The sequence below is a fragment of the Sorex fumeus genome, unplaced genomic scaffold, assembly GCF_029834395.1.
Source record: "Sorex fumeus unplaced genomic scaffold, SorFum_2.1 ptg000072l, whole genome shotgun sequence".
Classification (NCBI taxonomy): domain Eukaryota; kingdom Metazoa; phylum Chordata; class Mammalia; order Eulipotyphla; family Soricidae; genus Sorex; species Sorex fumeus.
In genome coordinates, this window is record NW_026606129.1 from 55,116,836 (window position 1) to 55,133,901 (window position 17,066).

Sequence of the window (17,066 nt, forward strand, 5' to 3'; positions counted from 1 at the left end):
GGAAAACCCAACCTAGTTTCATGAGGTAGAAAAATGTCAGGCAAAGGACTAATGCCATGGTATGGATTTTCTTTTTCCAGAAGTGACTCACAAAATTGAACCACTTGCTGAATCATGAGCCCCATGTGCTTGGATTGGACTCATACAATGTTTGTCCAGGCCTGGGTCACATTAGATGATTTGGAGATTGGGTGCCTCTGAGCATCTGCCCCTTCTTTCCTGACCCCATTCGTCCCCAACAATTCCTTTAGCAATAAACATCCTTCCCAACGTCCTTTAATATTTACAGTTATACTTACCACCCCCTACTCAAATGCTTTCTAAAGCATCTTGTTTAAATACTAAAGCCTTGATGTTCCATCATGGGATAAAGGAGAAATATTTTTTCTATTCTGTTTATGTAATTGAATGTAGAGATGGATAAAGTTTAAATTCTTTAGAGCAGTGGGTTGATTTCAAAGAAACTATGAGCTCTCCTTAATCTAAAATGGTCCTTTAGAGATCAGTTGTACTTATCAATGTGCAGGACTCAGCACTAAGTGTTTTACATCTCTACTTTGACTTGGGCTATAGGGGATTCCTACATTGGGGATGATTTTTTGCGGAGGTTGCCTCTTTTGTCATTCTTCTGAATCAGTAAGACAAAACATAACATTTGTCCATAGACTTCAGAAAAGAAGGCAATAGACAGTGATTAGGACAGAAGCTCTAGTGTCAGGCAAGCTGGAGCTCAAAATCCCCACTCCACTAACTGCTCTGACCAGGATAAAGGTATTTTGCCCCTATATTTTCAATTTTTTTAGGGTGTCCACAACAGTGCTCAGGGCTTACTTTTGGCTCTATCCTCAGGATCACTCTTGGTGGGGTTCAGGGACCATATGTGGTTCCAGTTATAGAATGCAGGTGGGTGGCTTATGAGGTAAATGCCCCACTCACTGTATTATCTCTCTGGCCTCATATTTTCCACCCACTTTTTTTACCTGATAGGCATAGATACTCAGCTGGGTCTGTGTCAGGATTGAGTGTAAAGCCATATAGATGTAAAACAAAGATTTTACCCTGTTTGATAAGAGCAAGATGTGGTTGAAAATACAATAGAGAAGTAGATGAAAGGATGGATAGATAATGGCTGACTATTTGGTAGGTAGGTTGACGGATAGATAAATACAACTGACTTCACATTTTGAGCAGCCAATTCGGATTTTAACTCAGGTCTATTTGTTTCTGAGGTTCTTTTCTCTGTTCCTGTTCATGAAACCATAGTTTTCAAGTAAGATTAAGAAATTATTTTTAAGTTTCCCTTTTCCTACTCCTCCCCACTCCCCCTATCCCAACCCTGTCTCTATGGCTCTATGGCAGGCACTCTCTCTCTCTCTCTCTCTCTCTCTCTCTCTCTCTCTCTCTCTCTCTCTCCTTTTGGGCATTATGGTTTGTTGTTTTTTTTTTTTTTTGCTTTTTGGGTCACACCTGGCGATGCACAGGGATTACTCCTGGCTCTGCACTCAGGAGTCACCCCTGGCAGTGCTCAGGGGACCATATGGGATGCTGGGAATCGAACCCAGGTCGGCCGTGTGCAAGGCAAACGCCCTCCCCGCTGTGCTATCTCTCCAGCCCCGCATTATGGTTTGCAGTACAGATACTGAGAGATTAGTTTGCACTCATGGTGATTCATTTAAAAAAAAAAAAAGAAAAAAGACTTTTAAAAGTTACTTCTCTTTACCCCTGTAGCATCATGTACCTTCTATCCCCAACAGTAGCAGTGATAAGGGTAAGTACCAGTTTCTCAAACTATCCATCTCTTCTGATCTGACCATAAAGGCACAGGCTTGATACACAAGATAAAAGTCAGAGGGGACATGGCATGCAGGACCACATAATGTCAAGAGGCAGAGTGAGCCCCAGAGTTTTGTCCCCAATTTTTCTACTTGTTCTCTGGGACCGCTTTTCTTTTCTGGGCCTCATTTATAAAATAAATAAAAGAAGATCGGAATAGATTCATTCAAGGACCATTGGCTAAGTGTTTTTGTCAATAATTCAAGGCTCTATGCTAAACATTTTAGATAAAACAGGAATCATTCCCAGCTTCTACGCTTAGAGTTCACAGGCCCTACAGAATTTCCAGCTTTTCTTCTAGTCACAGTGACTTTGCTGCATTAACAGTTTGCACAAATTTGGTTCTAGATGGTATCTTAGGTTGTAGAGTAAATATGACTATCTTTGTAGTGAAGTTTGAGAACATCTGGTTCCTATTTCCACTTTGTTAGGGAGGGTTTTATGGAGGAAGCAGCATTTCAGGGGGTCTTTAAACAAGGGAAAGGTTTTGTCCCAAGGCCCTGAAGCTCCAACAGTTGGCTATATTTTTAAGCTTCTATTTGGGAGGTGTCTAAACCATGTTTTTGAAAAATATAAGTGGTCAGCCATGAATGGGTCAGGAACAGACACACAGGTTAGTTACCTGTCAGGACTCATCTGAATATTGGTAAAATTTCTACAATAATTGCCATCGCCATTATTTTGGAGCATTCTTGAAAGAAGTATGTTATAGTGTAATAAACAAAGAAAATAGTTTCCTAAAACAGCTTTTAGATATAGTAATATATAATATTCTCTTGGCTGTGGCTTCACTTATGGATATGCACTGGTCAAAGAAAACATCTCTGCCCTACCTAGATGTTTACTCATAAAGAAATATCATGCTTAAATACATCTATATTCAAAATGTTATAAGATATGAAAATGCATAGTTTCCTAAATTTTCACAACCTTACAGAGGGAAATTATCTTGAGATTCTCATATGAAGTCCTAGCATTATCATTCATAAAGTTACCTTCATATTGTTAAAAAGAACACATTTAGCAGTTCAGTTTGTACAAGATGCTGTTAAAGTTCAAAGAGCAAGGGGCTGGAGCGATAGCACAGTGGGTAGGGCATTTGCCTTTCACATGGCTGACCCAGGTTTGATTCCCAGCATCCCATATGATCCCCTGAGTAGTACCAGAAGTAATTCCTGAGTTCATGAGCCAGGAGTAATCCCTGTGCAACACCAAGTGTGACCCAAAAAAAGAAAAAAAAATTCAAAGAGCAAGTCTGTTTACCCTTGCAGATGGACAACTTAAAATATAGTCAATCTCATATAAATGTACAACTGGACCATCTCACACCTCAGAGACTGGCCCACATTCAAAAGAACAAAAGCAACAGATGCTGGCGCAGATGTGGCGAGAAAGGGACACTCCTTCACTATTGGTGGGAATGCTGACTGGTTCAGCCCTTTTGGAAAACAGTACGGATGATTCTCAAAAAATTAGAAATTGAGCTCCCATTTGACCCAGCAATAACACTCCTGGGAATATATCCCAGAGAGGCAAAAATGTACAGTCGAAATGACATCTGCACTTGTTTGTTCATTGCAGCACTCTTTACAATAGCCAGAATCTGAAAAAAAACCTGAGTGCCGAAGAACAGATGACTGGTTAAAGAAACTGTGGTACATCTACACAATGGAGTACTAGGTAGCTGTTAGAAAAGATAAAGTCATGAAATTTACATAAAAGTGGTACTACATGGAAAGTATCATGCTAAGCGAAATGAGTCAGAAAGAGAGGGATAGACATAGAAAGATTGCATTCATCTGGAGGACATAATGTAACAAAATAGAATATTAATACCCAAGAATAGCCAAGATCAGTACCAGGAGGGTTACTCCATGGCTTAGAGGCCAGCCTGGAATTCTAGGGGAAAGGGCAGCTCCAATAGAGAAGGGAGCACCAAATAAAGGGTGTTTGGAGGATCCTCCCAGGATGGGAGATGCATGCTGAAAGTAGACTATGGACCGAACATTATTGCCACTCAATGCCTCTTTTGCAGACCACACCACCCAAAAGGAGAGAGAGAACAAAAGGGAATGCCCTGCCACAGAGGCAGGGTGGGATGGGGAGAATGGGGGTGGGAGGGATACTGGGATCCATGGTGGTGGAAAATGGGCACTGGTGGAGGGATGGGTATTTGATCATTGTATAATCGAAACCCAAGTCTACAACTGTACCTCATGGTGTTTCACTAATAAAAATTAATTTTAAAAATTGTACAACTGGGCTAGGGAGTTAGTACAGTACACAGAGAAAACCCAGGTTCTATCCCTGGCACCATATATGGTTCCCTGAACTCTGCCAAACGTGATCCCTGAACACAGAGTGAGGAATAGTCCCAGAGCACAGCTCAAAAACAAACAGATAAAAATAAAAATGCAGGATTTCTAAATCTGAGATGAAATAATAATGATTTCGTAAGAACTAAAGTGTTTTGGCTAAAAGTCAAATGTTATGTTTTGTGTATTATTTTCAAGAATGGAATTACACTTTACCAAGACAAATGCAAAAGAAGGCAACATGTTATTTGGAAGTTTACTTGCTTCTTGTTATTTGGAAGTTTACTTGCTTACTTACTTTTTACTACAGCTTTGTTAATGTCTTATTTAGGCTCAGGAATTTTGCAAATTTGTTGGAAAATGTCAGTGCAAAAAAAAGGGAATCTAAATAATAGTTGGTGTTCTTCATTTGCCTAGGTTTTAGAAGGAAAATAATTCATCTTAGCAGCATCATTAAAAAACAGGCAGTTCACATTGCTTACATTGAAAGAAACAGTTCTTGAATTACAAATAATAATGCATGCTCTTTAATCCTCTTGCTATGAAAAATGTACAAAATAAGAATAATCAATATATTTTGTTTCATTCACAACATAAAACTTTAACAGCATTTTTATGTCAAAGTGTTAGCATAGTTTGTTTAAAAACTATTTGATCTTTGTGCAAATGGGTTTCTTAAACTAGATTTCATATTGATTTGAATTAATATTCATTATAAGCGTATGTTATTGGGTGATTTGTGGAGATGTTATTGCTACAAAAAATCCAATCATACTGAAAGGAGACAAGTTTTAAAAACAATGAAGATCACAAACACACAGACAGTGGCAATTTAGCAATCTTCTGGAGGCTGGGTCCCTGTCATGGAAGCACACTGTTTTTCTTTCATTTCTCATATTAAAATAGCTACTAATTAAATTTTAAAATGTGCATATGTGTGCAAAGCCTCTCATTTAAAACTGGCCACCACTGAAACATCCAGCCCATTTCATGATTATCACTAACAGCTGTGGAGACCTAAGTAAAACAAGAGTAAAATTCACAGCCAGAATCTGCTAATATTAACATTAGCCTAGCAGATAGTGTTGATACTGTGCTCCCTTTACAGGCATAAAGATGCACCAATTTAACTAAAGAGATAGTAGAGCAGGTATAGTACCTGCTTTGCATGCGGCCAATACAGGTTCAAGCACCCCATATGATCGCCCGAGCCCCACCAGGAGTGATTGCTAAATGCAGAGCTAGGAGTAATCCCCGACCACCTCTGTGTTGTGTCTTCAGAGATAGGGAGCTTCTGCCTATGCCTGATCCAAAATATTTTTATTGTTTTAGTTTTGACCCACATTTGGTGGTGCTCGGAGCTTACTCCTGGGAGTACTCCTGGTTCTGTGCTCAGGAATTACTCCTGGTGTAGTTAAGGAAACCTATATAGAATGAGGGGATTAAACTCAAGTCAGTCATGTGCAAGGCATGCATTCTGTCCTCTATTCTACCTCTCTGGCTGCATTGTTCAAAATCTTGAAGACAGATCATCCACAATGGTCTGTGCAAGATCCTTGAACTGATACTTTCTATCTAGTATTGCAGATAAAGAATGTTGTCATGGTGGATGGAGAGGGAGTGTTGGGGAGGGGAAAAGGCAGATAGTGAAGAGAGAAAGGCATAAGGATTATTTTGGCCTGAAGGAAACATGTGAAATGTTTTTCGGTGGAGGATCTCTACATACCCACATTCTCCTTATGTCCTCTTTTCCTGATTTCTCATTCTTTACCTTTGTCCATGCTGAGCCCACCAATTAATTTGAATAGTGTTATTCTGATGACTTAGTACATCCAGCTCTCCCCTTGCCATGAAGCACACAGAACTGAAGGTCAAGGGTGCCATCTGCTCCGACCCTGTTCACATGCCCCTAAGCATGTGCTCCCCAGAGAATGGCCTTTGGGAATTTCCAGGTCCTTGGTAAACATAAACTCATAGAAGAGAAAATGAAGATGTTGCTGTCCTTTTGGTCTGAGCCACATTCAAGTGTCTGAAAGAGCTTGACTTTCCTGAACTACCCTTCTTATTCTCATATCTTAAACATTTAAATAATCACTGTTGCTCTTTTCAGAACATTTCATTCATATATGAAGCCACAAACAGCGGTGTTTCTCTGCCTTCCAGTATTGTTCTTTTCCTGCCAAGGCAAAGGTTATTGACAGAACTAATAGTCATGATAGATGAACTTTATTCTGATTGGGTGGAGAACTAAAATGGTAATGACCATCTTAAATATGCTTTTTATAGAGAGAACCATTTAGCGGATCAGCGAGGACTTTTTCTGGTTACATTTTTTTAAAATTATTTATATCAAACCATGTAGAGTTCATTTTAACCTAGTGAAAAGAGGATAAAATTTAGACAAACGTTTTTAATCTCAGCTTTGCCCTGTAGTTGCCGTATTAGCATTCTGTTGATGCTAGAACAAATTTATAAAAATTTAATAGCTTAAAACAAACAAAAAAATTAAATACATACAATTTTTATTGGTAAGTTCAATGCAGGACCTTGTACCTGCAATTCACCACAATTGCCATTAGATGGTGGCAGTGTCTTTTCATAAAGGTACAGGTAACTTCCCTGGTGTTGGAAGACCCAGGGGAAACACCTGTGTGTACTCGTGCCTTTCTATGATTTTACATATTTATTATTTCTTCATTTTAGATATTTATTAAATTTTAGTGAGAAACAAAAAAAACTATCCAAATAGAAGAGGAGCAAAGTGTAGGAAAGATGAGATACGTGAAGAGTTAGTGAACTGATCTTTATTTATTTATTTACTTTTGCTTTTTGGGTCACACCCGGCGATGCACAGGGGTCACTCCTGGCTCTGCACTCAGGAATTACCCCTAGAGGTGCTCAGGGGACTATATGGGATGCTGGGAATCGAACTCGGGTTGGCCGCGTGCAAAGCAAACCCCCTACCCGCTGTACTATTGCTACAGCCCCGTGAACTGATCTTTATTCTTGCCTGGGAGCTGGTCTCTTCCCAAGCTGAGTGCTCAGTTTGTGCCGGCCTTCTCTTCGAGCTCCAGCCCCCAGGAATGAGCAAATCTAGTAGGCAGATAAGCTGAATCCACCTGTTAGCCTGCAGATGAGTAGCCAGGTGTGCTGCCATTAACTCGTGTACAGGCCTCCCCAGGGTCAGACATCCCGCTTGTCTGTCTTCCTTCTCTGTGACTTGGTACCTCCAGAGACCTCCAGCTCTCAGAGATCAGAGCCCTGCCACTGGCTTAATGATTATGGGGGGAAGTCAGCTGAAGAGGTGTCCTCCCAGGCGGGGTTTCCCAGGGCACATAGTAGCCAAGGGGCCCCCAGGAGACCTGGACATGATCAGCTGTGCTGCTGTAGGTCCCATTTCCTGCACTTCCTGCCTCTCTGGCCCCGCACAGCTAAATTCAGCCTCTGGTTCTAAGCATTTTTCCCTTAGGTTCTTTATTTGAAGCAGTCAAATTTCTTTGTATTGTGAGGTTTTACACACAATCCTGATAATATTAGTTTTATAAACCATATATATATATACACAAATATACTTATAAACCATATATGTACTATATATACCATATATACATACTATATATATCATAAAGACTTCAACACATCATTTTTCCCCAGATGAGGTCTATTGGAACTTCAATGAGGATCTGGGGCTAGCCTAGGCATTTATAGCCAACACCAGCATAATGTGTCATGAATTTTTAAAAATAAGAGTCACAAATCGAGTCTAAAACTTATTGCCCAGGTAATCGCAATGGTGGAAAAATTGTCGGTTAAATTGACCTTAGGCCATCCACTCCCCTCCACCATTGTCCTAGTACCTAAAATTAAAATATTGATCTTAAGAATGAAGGTATCAAGAAAAAGAATAAAGGTATCAAGGACTTGTTATGTCCCCCCTTCACCCTTCTTTCTTTACTCCCTCACCTCCTTGTGTTCTTTATCCTCACTGCCTTTAACCTTCCTAACACTCCCCCACTCTCTCTCTCCCTCTCTCTCTCACAAACACACACACACACACACACACACACACACGCACACACACACCTTCTCTCTGATTCTTTTCTCGGTTCCTTCTCTCTGCTGGGAGAGAAGGGGTTGTCAGGATTACATGTCTGACGAACTGTGTTCAAAAGGAGCATAAAGTTTGTTCTATGTTCTGTTAGTTCCAGATTGCACATAAGAAAACCTTCTAGGAAGTTTATTGAGAGAGAGAGAGAGAAGGAAAGAAAGAAAGAAAGAAAGAAAGAAAGAAAGAAAGAAAGAAAGAAAGAAAGAAAGAAAGAAAGAAAGAAAGAGAGAGAGTATCTTTCAGTCTGGGTATCAGGAATGAAGAGGATTTTTCTAAAGGAAGGAAGGAAGGGGTGATATTTGCAAAAGAAGACAAAGAAAGGTGTTGGTACATTTTTCAAAAAGTCTCCTCCCACATGGCTTCCTTTACAAAGATCCTTAAGTAGAAAGTAAGTGGGTAAATGTGCTGAGCAGCTGTATATCATTTGTTCCAGGTGTTAAGCTGGTTTTCAGGAAGCATTCTAGATCTGTCATGTCAACCCTGACAGGTACCAGTAAATGATGGATCATTTGAATGTAGCTCCTGCTAACCTCAGGAAGATAGTCAATGCACCAACCTTCAGCTTTCTTGACTCTGGCTCATTGGCATGTCTATTTTCCCTGCTGGACTCAGGCCTCCTTAGAGGTAGAACTGATGTCTTATTCCTAATTCCTCATTTTCTTCCCAACATATGGCATGGAACTTGGAACATAGCTCAATTCAAGGAATGTTTCTCAAGGGAATCAATGAATAGTAATGATGCAGTGAACAGCAGAACTGATAGACCACACAAGCCTGGTGCTGTTATCCTATCGGGTCAGTGCAGTGCCATGGACGGGAAACAAATCAAGCTTTAGGAGGGGAGTCCTGGCATCACTGCCTATATCTTGCACATGAGTCAAAATGCATATTCATAGGAGTCCATATGCATGATTAACTTGGGAAGCTGACAGGAAGCAGTCAATCTGTTGAGCAAGTTTGTGTTTTATAAACCAGATGTTTGGTATTATTATTCATCATTTCCTTTGATACGAGAACAGTCCCCATTTTGTAGCAAAGGAAATGAAGGATATGGAATAATATACACTTATTATACAACAGAGCACCACAACCGAGCTCAAAGCCTGGGCAAGTGTAATTAAATGGCAGTTCATTTTAGGATTCCCACTTGGACTTAGGTAAATGGGTTTTTGCCCAGATGGACCATGGTGACCCCCTCTCCCATTCCTACTCCTTGGAAAAGGGATGTTGACTCTATGTCTGAGTTTTTCTTGGAAGCTATGCGTATAAATCATGAGCAGCCTCCCTCCTCCCGCCTCCCTGCAGCCTTTACAGGTTAGGGTACTTCAGAAAAGCAGGGACTCCCTAGCACTTGGAGACAGTGGGTGTCTGCCTGTGGTTGGCTGCATAACTTCTGCATGGTGGTCTGGAAAAAAATGTTTGCCCCACTAGCTGCTGTTTCCTATGGCAGTAGTATAGAATGTCTTTCTATCATAAAGTGCTTACAGTGCAAATTAACTTTCAAAATTGATGTTTCTTCTCCGTGGCAAGATTAAGAAGCCCAGAACCGAGACCTGTGCACACTAGGCAAGATGACGCTGGGGGTGCAGAGATCATCTTAATACTGTGCAAATGGTATTTCTAGAGTGCTGCTAGCCCCTACAGCTGTCCTGATGAGCTGGTATAAACCAGGAAAGCTACAGGTCAGAGTTCTGGCCATTCTGGCCCAAATCCAGCAGTAACTTTCCTGCTAGAAGAGGTGTACATGAGCTCACACAGTGAGTGCTGCTGAACTTACTGCATTTTCTCTGTTTACCCGGTCCTGGTTACAAATGAGTAATTTGGTATACAAATGCCATATTATAGGATTCCTTCTAAAAGTAATGATGCAATAATTACATTTGGAATTAGCTCTTGAGTGAAGTTGATACAGTATTCCAGCTTAATATTTAGAAGTTAGTTTCCTATAATCTTGTGTCTGTGCCAGGACAATTACCCGTGATTTATAACTGATTTTTACTCATTGCAGGGAAAAAGCTTCATTTCTCATTATTGTCAGTGGTATGTTTTGATTTCATCCATGATACATGTTGGCTTTGCTTACGATTTTTATTTGAGTTTCAAAGTGGAAGTTTCTTGGGGTTATAGATCAACTCAAAGCAGCTTTCTTTATAGCACTAAGGAATAATCCAGGAGCAGAATATGGTCAAAATGTGATTCTAAGAGACCAAATGACTCAGCTATAGGAAGTGGCTTTACACAACCCCATTGATGGCCATAGTTACTTCATAGTTACTTTTAAGTAATTTTGATGTTGATGGGATGTTAGAGTCATACTTTAATAAATTTATATTTACTGCTTGATTTGATTCTTGGGAACCATATCTGTCAACGTCATTTCATAGTTAACATTTTTTGGTTCTTAATACAATGTCAAAGCAAGTTTACTTACTTATTACGACATCAAATTAGGCTACTATAAATAATGGATTACAAGATTGCCATGTGTATTTGGCAATATTTATAGATATATAGTTATTTAGAGGGTGAGAAAGAGGGAGGGGAAGAGAATTTGCTTTAAGGAATTGCCTGCCTCATGATCTTATGGGAATTGACATGTCCGGAATCTGGAGGGCAGGTTGGTATACTGGGAATTCCATCAAGAGGTAATGTTGCAGTTTTGAGTTTGAAGGCAGACTGAAGAAAGAAATTCTTTTTCTTTGGGAAACCTGTTTTTGTTTTTTCCTTAAGACCTTCAATAGATGGGATGAGGCCCACCCATGTTTTACAGTATAAACTGCTTCTCTGGAATCTACTAACTTTAATGTTCATTTCCTCTACAAGTATCTTGACAAGCGACATCTATTCTGCTGTTTGATCAACACTGGAGCACCGTGGCCTACCCAAGTTAGAACACACAAATATTAGCCATCACTATGAATTCTCAGTCTTTGAAGGACATGAGATTCTGACCTCATCTTGCTTGCCATAGCCTTGATACAATTGTAGAAAAAACAAAGGCATTGTATGTGTATGTTGTATGTGTATATATTTATATATGTATATATATATTTTATCTTTTTGTACATATTTTTATATGTATGTATTTGTGGGGAAAAACAAATGAAACAATAGAAACATGGCCCTATCCTCCTTGTTAGAGTTTTTCCCAATAGCTGGCAGCTTCTCTTTACTTCAGTGATTATTTAAGAGGGTGACATGGAAAGGACTGTCCTCTAACAATGCTTTTCAAATTTTAATGTGCAGAATAATATGAAAATTCTGATTTGGAGGTGTGGAGTAGGACTTGAAGCCATGATTTTCTAATATACTCATGCTACCTTGCTGCTATCTTAGATACCACGATATAAGCAGTGAGGCACAAGAGCTCAAGGAATATTAAAGAATATGATTGGAGGAGAATGGAAGGAGATTAATGATCTTTACTCATGAAACAAGTTCATGGATACTTCAGACACTTATTTTTTTTTAGGATTTTTTTATCATGCCTCTTCCCAAAAGAATTAAGAGAATAACAACTGAAATTTTTTTTATGGACTATAGTGATAGATAAATGCTCAAACATCAGAAAATACCCTAACCAGAAGAGACTTGATTTCCATTTGCAAACTGATTCATTTGAGTCTTGACTGTTCTATGAAATCAGAAACTGTCCCTTCCAATCAGACTCCTTGCCTATCTTTTTATCTAACAGATGTTATGTGACTTGATCTCAGCTGGACGCTGCGCCTTACTGGTCATGTTGCCTTGAAAGCAAAGAATTGAAATTATTGTTCTTGGAGATTTCCATATATCTGATATCATGTTGAACAGTTTTACATTTTATTTTCATGGCATTAATGCATTTTTCCATGTGAGGACCTCAACACTCAGCTAATGCAGTTCATAAAGATTCAAAGCTGAGATTTGAACGGGACTGGTCTTAAACCAAATTCTTATTGGAGTTTGGGACTCTGTTTCCTCATTTCTCATTGAAAAGTAGGAGTTCATGCCTATTCGCACCATTTTTTTACATCGTGTCTTCTGATGCATCTTTAGAGGCATTTCACAGGGTTAATGTATTTTGTGTGCCATGTTTCAAGAGTTCTTCAAGGGTAGATGTTTAACTTCTTGGGAGTAATTGGGAGATCAGATAATCAAGTTATTGTTTTGTTTTGCTTTGCTTTCCATCTGGGGCTGGCATTCAGAGATCTGTAGAAGTCCAAAAGTGCCTTGACTCAGCTACCTTGGGGAGAATAAATGCTTCCAGATTCCATTGTTTCCAGCCGAGGCAACTCATAAAAAATCCCATACAATCCTGCTTTCTGATCCTCAATTTTCAGATTAAGGAACTGCATTAATATTACACAGATTGAACATAAATGTCTGCAAATAAAATAGTAAAAACAATCTGTGGCAGTAAAATAAAATGAGTCATTAAGAGTCAATCAAGGCTTTATTTGAATCAAAATGGTTGAATTCAGTCAACAGATCCACAGGACTGATTCACAGTAACTGACTTGTCTAGCTTTGTGCTGGGGACCTCATCTGCAAGCCAAAGTGAAAGAAGAAAGGCCCCCACTGCCACCGAGGCTACAGACTGAGTGGGTACTGGATCACTCCCCACCACCCAAGATAGCAAGGAAAAGAGGCCCCAGGGAGAGTCTGCAGGACTGTGACTTCAGTCTGTTCTCCTATGACTGGCTTTTCTCTCTCCATCCAGCTTGCTGACGATCAGGGCCTTGTCCTCATGACCACAGTCGCCATGCCCGTGTTTAGTAAACAGAATGAAACCGTGAGTACATGGGTGTGCTTTCTGCTTGAGACCAGGAGGGTTGTGCACTCGGTCTTTCGGGAGCAAGCTTGGTGACATCTTATGATGACTGATCTATTAACTTTTACAGAACTTTTCCTCACGTTCAGTCTTACTGTTGGAATTATGAAATCTAGCACACAGGGGAATTCAAATATGCCCCCTTTGACAGTGAACAACTCTTTGCTGAGATGGAAATGTCAAATGGTGAGAGAAAGGGAACCACCAGAGACAGTCCTTGATTGTGGTGGAATGACGTCTCTCTAACTTGCAGTTACCTGCCTAGGCACTCCTTTGCAAGGACTCTGGTAACAATGCATCACAAACAGGGTGGCTTAACACAATAAAAGCTGATTCTCACAATTCTAGGGCTTGACACCTCAAAACAAGGAATGGGCAGGGCCATGCTTCCTCCAAAGCCTCTAGGGAAGATTCCACCTTTTTTTGCGGGCCTAGGTGTGCCTGCAGTTGGGCGATATAACAACAATGTTCTGTCTTAACGTGACTTTCTTTTCTTGTGGGTCCCTGTGTCCTCTCCTCTTTTTATAAAGACAGCACCAGGCATTGGCTATGGAATCTGTTTTTAATCCAGAATGATTTCACCCTGAACTCCCACTCAATTAATTTTATCTGCAAAGGCCCTGTTTCCAAATAAGGTAACCCTCTGAAGTTCTGGGTACACTTGACTTTGGAGGAAGCAATGAACATTAATTACTTATATCATCTTCTGGAAAACTATTTGGAAACTGGAAAATTTTAGCATATCACAACAACCTGAGGACTGGAAGTCTCTTCCTTCCTTAGCAGTCCTATCTCTCTCCTGGGCACCAGATGGCAATATAAATTGAGACCATAGTGACATGTTAAGTCTTTCCTATAAAAAGATCTCTAAGAAAAACTTGTTAATGATCATTTTCTTACTTAAGCAGTTGGATACTTTTGCACTTCTTCACCTCAGTTTCTAATTTTCAGGTGCAAAATGAGAATGGTTATTCGGATGTCCTTCTCAATCCAGATGTGTAACGAAGGTTTAAATAGACAGTGTTTGGCCTGTTGTGTATTTAGTGATATTTTCAGTGATGAGGGGGAGAGGGGAATGGCAATAGGTTTGTTTTGGAAATGTGCATTAATCTTCAATCACTACCAGTTTGGAGAATATACAAGATATTGTTTTGTTATGGGCTGGAGCGATAGCACAGTGGTAGGGCATTTGCCTTGCCCGCAGCCAGCCCAGCAGAGCTGGGTTCGATTCCTCTGCCTCTCTCGGAGAGCCTGGCAAGCTACCTGTGATGTATTCAATATGCCAAACACAGTAACAACAAGTCTCAAAATGGAGATGTTAGTGGGCCAGCTCGAGCAAATTGATGAACAATGGGAGGACAGTGATCTTTGTTTTGCTATGTGTGGCTTCTCACAAGCCTCTATTTTCTCCACTGAGTAACTGTTATTGCTATTGTTGAATGTTTTTTATTTAACAGAGATCAAAGGGAATTCTTCTGGGCGTGGTGGGCACGGATGTCCCTGTGAAGGAACTTCTGAAGACCATCCCCAAATACAAGGTAATGCACCAACTTAATGATTCATCAGGAACCAATGTCTAAGTAGACTGTATTGCCCTATTTTTGTGGCCAATGCACAGGCTGGAAAGGGCTCCTTTTGGCCACATCTGGAGGGAGACAGGCTCTTGGGCCAGGATTATGAGACAGAAAGCTTCCTTTACCACCCAGGGTTTGAAGACCAATTTTCCACTGTCATTAGGGTTCATTGACCGGCTGGGTCTCAGCAGGAGAAAGGTAATGTTCAGTGCTCAAGGAGACAGATATATCAGGACTATAAGATCCTTGGAGAAGGAGCTGAGTGTATGCAAGTCCCTCAAATCCTTTGTTCCTCCAAAGGTGAAAATGGCAAAACTTGATTGTAAACTTCTGTGAAGCATCGACTACTGCCCTGAACTAAAAGCAAAGATAATATTTGAGTTGACAATACAGTATCATCCTGGTCTCCAGAGTCCCACATCCCATCTTCCATTTAGAATGGTCCCAGTTGGAAAGGTTGATTCCTTTCCTCTCTGAGATTATCCCACAAGCTTCATGTCTACTGAAATGTGACTGACCTAGAAGACCCTGCAGATGGAACACTATGTGACTTATTGAACCAGCACATACCAGGATCCTCTGACATCTTAAAGAAAAGAAAGCTTTCTTGTCATTTCAAGGAATGAGGGAAAGACTGTGAGGCAAGGTTATATGTGTTAGGTAGGACACTCAAGTGTGAGGACAAGGACAAGCCCATTGCTTACCTTTCTGACAGAGGGTTGTAAGAATAGTGAGAGAATGGATCAACCAGTTATCTAAGTCACAGCAAACTTGTCCTAGCAAGTCAGCTGATAAACCCCAGCCAACAGACAAGTCACCTCTCAGAGAGTTGGATGCAAAGAGAGAAGTAAAGAAAATGCTTGTTCAAGAAAGCACCATTTTGTGGTACAAGACACAGTGCCTCCTCGTGTAACTGTTACAGATAACATTTGCCAAGCACTCTCAGGCTTTGTGCATCAGACACTACCCACATCATGCCTCCAGATCCTCCTCTGATAACTGTGTGTTATTGCAGCCATTTTTTAAAAATTTGTATTAGTGAAACACCATGAGGTACAGTTTTGACTTACAAATTTTCGTGCTCGGTTATACAATGGTCAAGTACCCATCCCTCCACCAGTGCCCATTTTTCACCACCACGGGTCCCAGTATCCCTCCCACCCCCCAAGCCCCCATCCCCCCCTCCCTCTGTGGCAGAGCATTCCCTTTAGTTCTCTCTCTCCTTTTGGGTGTTGTGGTTTGCAAAAGAGGCATTGAGTAGCAATCATGTCCGGTCTATAGTCTACTTTCAGCATGCTTCTCCCATCCTGAGAGGATTCTCCTAACAGCCTTTATTTGGTGCTCCCTTCTCTATTTGAGCTCCCTTTTCCCCTAGCATGTGTGGCTGGCCTCCAATCCATGGAGCAAAATTCCTGGTACTAATCTCAGCCACTCTTGGGTGTTAGTCTCCTATTTTGTTACTTTATGAATGTAACAAATGAATGCAATCATTTGTTACAGATGAATGCAATCTTTCTATGTCTATCCCTCTCTTTCTGACTCATTTCCCTTAACATGAAACTTTACATGTAGTACCACTTGTATGTAAATTTCATGAATTCATCTTTTCTAACAACTACATAGTACTCCATTGTGTAAGTGTACCAAAGTTTCTTTAACCAGTCATCTGTTCTCAGGCACTCAGGTTTTTTCCAGATTCTGGCTATTGTAAAGAGTGCTGCAATGAACAAACAAGTGCAGATGTCATTTCGACTGTACATTTTTGCCTCTCTGGGATATATTCCCAGGAGTGGTGTTGCTGGGTCAAATGGGAGCTCAATTTCTAATTTTTTGAGAATCGTCCATACTGTTTTCCAAAAGGGCTGAGCCAGTCGGAATCCCCACCAGCAGTGAAGAAGGGTCCCTTTCTCGCCACATCTGCGCCAGCACCGGTTGCTTTTCTTCTTTTGGATGTGGGCCAGTCTCTGTGGTGTGAAATGATATCTCATCGTTGTTTTGACCTGCATCTTCCTGATGATTAATGATGTGGAGCATTTTCTCATGTGCCTTTTAGCCATTTGGATTTCTTCTTTGAGAAAGTTTCTGTTCATTTTGTTGCCCCATTTTTTGATGGGGTTGGATGTTTTCTTCTTGTGGAGTTCAACCAGTACCTTGTATATCCTTGATATCAACCCCTTGTCGGATGTGTATTTGGTGAATATCCTTTCCCATTCTGTAGACTGTCTTTGTATTTTGGTCACTGTTTCTTTTGAGTTGCAGAAGCTTCTTAGTTTAAGATAGTCCCATTTGTCTATCTCTGTTTTCACTTGCTTGACCAGTGGCATGACATCTTTGAAGATACCATTAGCTTCAATGTCATGGAGGGTTTTGCCAACTTTGTCTTCAATGAACCTTATGGATTCCAGTCTGATGTTGAGGTCTTT

The 17,066-nt window shown here is 40.4% G+C and overlaps 1 protein-coding gene across 2 annotated transcripts in view; it reads left to right on the plus strand.

Annotated features, from left to right (window-relative positions):
• Positions 1 to 17,066, plus strand: part of CACNA2D3 (calcium voltage-gated channel auxiliary subunit alpha2delta 3) — a 1,033,411-nt gene that overhangs the window by 760,645 nt on the left and 255,700 nt on the right. For both annotated transcript variants that reach the window (XM_056129451.1, XM_056129450.1), the window contains 2 exons: positions 12,959 to 13,030; positions 14,527 to 14,607. In XM_056129451.1, the coding sequence (XP_055985426.1) occupies positions 12,959 to 13,030; positions 14,527 to 14,607 (153 nt within the window). The remainder of the gene's footprint in view (positions 1 to 12,958; positions 13,031 to 14,526; positions 14,608 to 17,066) is intronic.